Source organism: Macrobrachium nipponense, chromosome 3 (genome assembly GCF_015104395.2).
Source record: "Macrobrachium nipponense isolate FS-2020 chromosome 3, ASM1510439v2, whole genome shotgun sequence".
In the NCBI taxonomy this organism is placed as follows: Eukaryota; Metazoa; Arthropoda; class Malacostraca; order Decapoda; family Palaemonidae; genus Macrobrachium; species Macrobrachium nipponense.
In genome coordinates, this window is record NC_087202.1 from 4,630,328 (window position 1) to 4,637,827 (window position 7,500).

At 37.3% G+C, this 7,500-nt stretch overlaps 1 protein-coding gene across 1 annotated transcript in view; it reads right to left on the minus strand.

Moving 5' to 3' along the window:
* The window catches only part of LOC135222118 (uncharacterized), an 83,156-nt gene that overhangs the window by 43,888 nt on the left and 31,768 nt on the right, over positions 1–7,500 (minus strand). The window contains 4 exon segments of the mRNA XM_064260288.1: positions 4,403–4,533; positions 5,375–5,457; positions 5,682–5,910; positions 6,730–6,958. Coding sequence (XP_064116358.1) covers positions 4,403–4,533; positions 5,375–5,457; positions 5,682–5,910; positions 6,730–6,958 — 672 coding nt within the window.

The following is a 7,500-nucleotide window of genomic DNA, read 5'->3' on the forward strand; positions in this document are numbered from 1 at the left end:
CCACCTGGATGAAGATAGTTGATTATATTATTATTATTAATTATTATTATTATTAGTATTCTTATTATTATTATCAAATACAGGGTCAAGATCGGTGTATATATATTTCAATTTTACAGATAAACTATGATATCATAGTCATCAAAGTCATTAACGATTTTCTCTCTCTTCTCTCTCTCTCTCTCTCTCTCTCTCTCTCTCTCTCTTTCTTGCAGCGTTGCTTTCGTTTTGAGCTGCCAGTCATCTCTACACCGATCTTGACCCCTATTATTATTATTATTATTATTATTATTATTATTATTATTATTATTATTATTATTTTGTTGTTGTTCTTTGAGGTCCCAAATAATAAACTGCTGGTAGCACTCGGCTGAAGATGAACCAAGGAAGGGTACGAAAATTTTTATATAGTTTTATGAAATTTTACTGCTGATACCATCAGTGTGTATTGTGGACCCAAAGAACATTACTTGTGCCCTCGTAATTGAGATTTCTATCTATTATTATTATTATTATTATTATTATTATTATTATTAGTTATTATTATTATTATTATTATTATTATTATTATTATTAAGTATATACGTAGATGAAACTATTCATGTGGAACAAACTCACAATAGGGGCCACTGATTGAAATTCAAGCTTCCAAAGAATATTATGGTGTTCATTAGGACGAAGTAGAGGAAGTAAAGGGAAATACAGAAAAAAGGAGAGAAAAAAATTCATAGATATGTAAAAAGAAAACTAGAAAACGCCGGGTTAGTGATTTGTATCTAAAGAACTTTTCTGAAGATCTTGGCAACCATCAAAATATGTTTCATTATGGCATATATATATATATATATATATGTATATATAATATATATATATATATATATATATATGTATATATATATATATGTATATATATATATATATATATATATATATATATATATATATATATATATATATATATAATGGACATAATATACGACTGCAATATTTTGTAGCCTGTGACTTCAAAACTGGAATATAAACATGTGGAAAGTTTTGTCTTTGTTACGCTTGAATAGTCTGTTGTGACGTTGAAACAAAATACTGTCAGCGGGTATATTAATACCCTCGTATGTATACCACTGCATTCCTATACATGTTCATACTTATCCCGAGAGTCGTGTACGAGTCTGTGTCCCCTTATTAATAAAGCCATTTTGTTCTAAAACACCTTCCACGCTGTCACTCTAAGACATTGGATACTTATAATTGACATTAAGTTTCTCGACTAACTTATCACCTTTCACGCTTCAAACCAACGTACGAGATTCAGCCTTCAGCCGCTGCCTATACATTTTTCATATTTCATAACTGAATCACGAAGTTATGGAACGTGATGAATATCTAAATAAAGGCAGCAGCCGCGAAGGGAAAAGCGAAACACGGGGTGTCATTGACTTAGCAGACTTATAGCAAGATAAAAATAAAGTTTACTAGAAGGCTTGTGTAATTGACAGATGAGGATTATAAAGAAATAGATGTGTCAACGCAGCTGAAGAATTAAAGGACCTACCCAAACTAGGGTATCTATTTGAGAGGTTTGACAAAAGATTAGGCTTAACATCTCGGAAGGTCTAGCAAGCCACCGCGTGTATCACTTGTCCGTGGCTATTGCCTCTATTCATGTTTTACTTGGGCTCTGTGTTTTCACTTATTCAACACGATTTCAACCACTGTCTACTACACTCATGTTCCACCGACGCAATTCACCTCCAAGAAGAGTGAAGTCGGGAATTTCATTATTTTTTGGTAGTTCTTGATTTGGGTATTCCGTTAGCTTCTTGTCAAAGAGTTCTACTTCTCTGTGAAATTCATGATTTATTTTATAGTTTTTTATTTTAGTTTAATGTTTTTAAACAAACCAAATTTCAATTCCAGCCAAATGATTGTGCCAGTGTCTTCGGGCACGAAACGTCTCAATAAATTAATCATGGGGGCTGTTGTCTTGTGATATTTTGTAATGATATTATATATATATATATATATATATTATATATATATATATGTATATATATATATTTATTTGTGTGTGGTGATTGTTTGTATGTTAGTAAGAGAGAGGTTATGTGTATGTATGTATATCATATTATGCAAAAAGGAATTCGTAGAGTTTCTGTACTTACCGTGATGTAACTATCGGCTTGACTGAAGGACCTTCAGCACGAATGCTGTTGAGCCAAGTAGATCCTGAGGCGTCCGAATTACCAAATCGCTGAAGGATCCGTCAGTGTGCTGGTAGAGTAGTCTCTTGCTGGTAGCCTATAGGACAGAAATTGTATTTTATCGATATATATATATATATATATATATATATATATATATATATATATATATATATATATATATACAGTGAACTCCCAAATTGTTTGCGGGCCTCACACACACACACACACACACACACACACACACACATATATATATATATATATATATATATATATATATATATATATATATATGTATATATATATATATATATATATATATATATATATATATATATATATATATATATATATATATATATACAGTGAACTCCCATATTCGCCGGACTCACTATGTGGATTTCTCTCTGATACAATACGCATACCCCCATTATTCGCAGGAAATTCAAATATTTGTGGTATTTTTCTATGAGGAATATCCAAAAATTCCTGTTTTTTTATCAATTTCATCATAAAATGCACTTTTTGTGATAAAGTTATTGAAAAAACTAGGTATAAACATTTTTTGTGGGGTTTCTCAAGTTTTAATTAACAAAATAGGCAGTTTTAAGCGTTTGTTATGGTTGTTTCAATTGTTCGCAGGTTCTAGCTATTCATGGGGGGTCTGGTATCCATCCCCTGCAAATACAGGGGGAACATTGTAGATATATATATGAAGGCAAAAGGCCCATAAAACACTATTTGAACATTGCAACCATATATTTCGAGCACTTCCTTCTGTGCCCCTGATCACTGGTAAAATGTGGACAGATGATGTCTTACAAGAATATATATACAAAGCATATGTAGGTGTGGCAGTATGTCTCCGTTGGTATGCAGGTGACCATTGACCCAGGAAGGATGGAAATTAAGTCATTCCCTGGTGTGTTTGTGTTTTTTTTTTTCTTTTCCCTCATTGACTTCTGTCTAGCGCTACATCCGGTTCTGAAACACCTGCTTCAGAAGAGGCTCAGGATTAACTCGTCATTGTTATCTGATTTTCAATATCCTCCTCACAGGTTCATGTCGTTGATTTGATTTGAGTATATACATTCATGAGCGAACTTCGATGGATTTGCAATAATGGAAAATGAAATGGATATTCTGCAGAGGTCCTACTCACAACAGAGATAGATTTTACAATAGAATAAAACTTCCATACGATAAAGACGTCCAAAGAGCTACAGAACACCTCAGGTCTAATATTCCTTTCATTTTCCATTACACCAAATCCATTGGGAGTTCGCTCATTAACGTATATACCTAAATCAAAGAGAAGAAGCTGGAGTTTACAACTGTGTGCAGCAATTGTAATGAGATTTACGTTGGGGAGACGGACAAATCCATTTCGCAAAGAGTAACAGGGCACAAAAGATCAGTGCGATATTCGCTACAGAGCTCAGGGATTTTCCTACATATTAGGGGTAAAGGTCATACTATGAACTGGAGTATGGCAGAGGTGGTTTTCAAAAAGAAGCTTTCCAAGGCCAAAAAAGTACCAGGGAATATTTTGATTCCCATCCTACCTTTTATATATATATATATATATATATATATACTATATATATATATATATATATATATATATATATATATACACTTGTAAGACATCATCTGTCCATATTCTGCCAGTGATCAGGGGCACGGAAGGAAGTGCTCAAAATATATGGCTACAACATTCAAATAGTATTTTATGGGCATTTTACTGTTATATTATACTGTTATATTACAGCAAAAGGCATTCATATACATATACTGCAGCAGTAACTGATCACAAAACAGAGCCAGTGATTTTGCATCGCCCTGCGGGATACGCGAACCCATGACTTCTGAGTGGCATGCCGTAACACAAATCACTATACCAGCCATACCAGGGTGTATGGTACCAGTGTTGCAGAGAATCAAGTTCCACATTCCGCTGGAGGCTGAAGTTGTCGCTTTGCCATAAACCAAATGTCTTCTTCACTTGCGCTGTTTAGCTGGGATCATGCCCTATAGCTGGTAATGCTGCTCACGATAATGCAGGGTTTAAAATATGGAAGAATGCTACATTAATTGCCATGCACCACGGGCAGTTTTTCAGACTGCAGAAATGTAAATTATGTTCTTAAATCTAACTATTACCAGACATACCCTCACTAACAAAAGGAGTTCCTTACCTGTTTTCATGTAGTTCAGAAGCTGAGCTTCGATGCTGGGAGTGAGCTGACCTGACGATGCCAGGTATTGCATCACGTATATGTTTGGGGCAAAGTTCAGCATATTTTGTTCACCACAGCCATAAGGCATTCTGATCAGGTTTCCCAGGTTCTAAAAAATGGTACAAATGAATCACCACAGGAACTGCTGATGGGTTAAGTGACATGAATGGCATTGTCCAAGTTTTTAGATGTGATATTTATAGTAACAATTACTATACTGACTCCAGCAACTGGGAGGAATTCTTTTTACCTCAAGGGTCGGTCCTAGGAGGTCAGCGGAAGCAGAGATGTAAATTTTATCTGAGCCGTTGACAGTCCCAGGATAACTCTCGACGGACCACGTAAAGGCGCTGTCATCTGCCCAAACAAATAAAAACCTACTTCAAGTAACTGTCTTATGCAATGTTGATCTTACGTAATGCACACATCGCTAACAACAGAATAATGTATGTGTACAGGCAAGTGAATATTCTTGTAACTTCTCTTTACATTTTCCACAATGAAACCTTCCAACAATTCATCACTTACTGCCACATAAGTAATGTCCATGTGTCGATGCTTTAGTTATTCCTTCGAATTTCACTTTCAAAGGGCGAATGACGGTGTCGCTGAAAGGAGGCAGATATTGGTATATAATACTTAAATATATGTAAAACATTTCATTATTTGCCAATAATTTTTGGAATTACTCAGTCTTTAAGTAAAACGTATCTATTTTGTTTTCAATGTATCGCATGAAGACAGAACGTCATTTAACATAGTTTGAGCCAAACTCGGCCAGATGAGACAGGAAGCCCAAATTGCTCTTTCCTTTTACCTCCTTTCGACGTCAACTGTCCCGCCACAACTTCCATTGGCAGTGTCTATGGAGGCACTGAAGGTGAGGTTGACGTCCCCGGCCTCCAGAGGCACCACCAGGAACTTCATTACTTCTTTTTGCTGCCGGAGACGCAGGTCTTCATCGAATATGTTGGGGACGTGTATTCGGCACTTGGCAGCAACTGAACAGTCACCTGATGTGTGAGGAATTCATTATCCGTTTATGTTAGCGTGGACTCTGTAGTGTGAGTGTTGATATATATTTACAAGGGACAGGCGTGTAACAGAATATCAATCGTTTCTTTTATAAACAAGAGCAAAACTGGCAGCTATGGGTCACAGAAAAGAAGAGCGAACCATTGACAGGAAGACCTTCCTGGGAGGAATGCAATTCCGTCCCTGGGACCCCATCACTTACAGGCAGACTTTCGTTCACGTAATTGAAGACAGAGACTAGGACGGGGACCTTCTCGTTCCTGCGGGCAGTGGCTGGGTGACTGAGGTCTAGGAAGAAGGGCACGAAGGAGGTGATGGAGGACTTGGGGCTCAGTCCGATGCCCAACTCTGGATGGAGGCAGACGGCCTCGCCCACCCACGTCGTTACTGTGTCCGGAAGTTCGACCTCCTTTGCCGTCTCACCACTCTCGCTGTGGACAGGGTCAGGAGGTGTTCGCAGTGCTTCAGTATAATGCTTATTCTAGTTGAGCAAATATTACATAAATACAGAAGCGTTTAAGGATAGGCAAAAGGCCTCTGTGATAGCAAAGAGAAAAATGAATAATGTTTCACAGATTTTGGATAAAAATATCAGTGCTACCTGACACGAAATAAAGGTCTTTTGATGACTAAATAGTTATTGATTTTTTTTTGCCTACAAAAATAATTCATTATAAATTCGAAAACTAACATACTAAGAGAAATAGATTGGGATTGTTAGAAACAATTTCGCAAGGTTTTTTGCAGCAAAGTTTGGTCATTATGGCTAAGTAATGATAATAATAATACCTTCCATACGCATACAAGTTACTGTCACTTACTTATACAGATTTTTGACTAATCATGATTCATTACTACTTGCATTAGAGATAGACCATTTGTTTTTAGAGTAAAATAGAATGTAGAATTGAGGCCAAAGGCCAACGCTGGGACGTGAGGTCACTGTGCTGAAACTGAAATTGACTGTAAAATGGTTTGAAAGGTGTAACAGGAGGAATACGTCGCAGTTGCAATATGAATCAATTGTTAGGTGAAGGTGGAAAGCAAGATGGAAGAAAAAGTATATGAACGGAGGGGGTTGCGACTGGGAGGCTTAAGGAAGGGATGCTGCAAAGAACCTTAAGTAATGACTACATTGCACCACATGAGGCACACTGCCAGCACTATCCCCCCTACAAGGCATTTGTTTTAGAGCTCAGCAGCGTCCTGTATTTTGTAAGAGTAAGGACATCGACCGAATTCAAACCTACCCAATAACAACGATTTCCCACAGCCACGTTTCGGGGAAGTAGGTCCTCTCCAGCTCCACTTTTTCCGGACTTGTGGCTTTGTCCAATTCAGTTATAGAGTCAGGAGCTGGTGCGGGAGCTCCAGCGGGAGCTGTCGGGGCTGCTACTAATACGTCTCCATCGACACCTCCACCCGCACCGCCAATGGCAGCTCCACCTCCACCTCCACCCACATTATCATACTCAGGGTCTAAAAAAAAGAAGGACATTTGAAATTTCCATCGGGAGCTTGATTTTGGTGGGAGCTCCTGCTGGAGTTGTCGGGGCTAGTTCTAATACGCCTCCACCTCCACCTCCACCTCCCCCTCCACCCACACCGCCATTGGCAGGCTCTAAATCCACCTGCACCTCCACCCACGTTATCATAGTCCAGCGTCTAAAACAAAATGACATTGAATAGAATTGGTGTAACATGAATATCAATCCTAGTTTTTAGCGGAGGGTTGACGAATCGATCATCAATTGTAAATTTCTCCTCCGGTTTGTTATGTTTACTCCGAGGCTGAGTGAATTTGATATTAAACGACATTTGTAGCTTAATGTTTGTGATACGAAAAATTTTGCAGTGTATGTGAAAAACAAAACTATACACATAATTATGTATATACACACATACATATTTACATACATTGTTTACGTATGATGTAATGTTCAATCACAGCTGATGTTAACATCACGATTGGTTCATCACATTAATTCCAGCGTAAAAGTAATCAGTAAGTGGTTTATAAA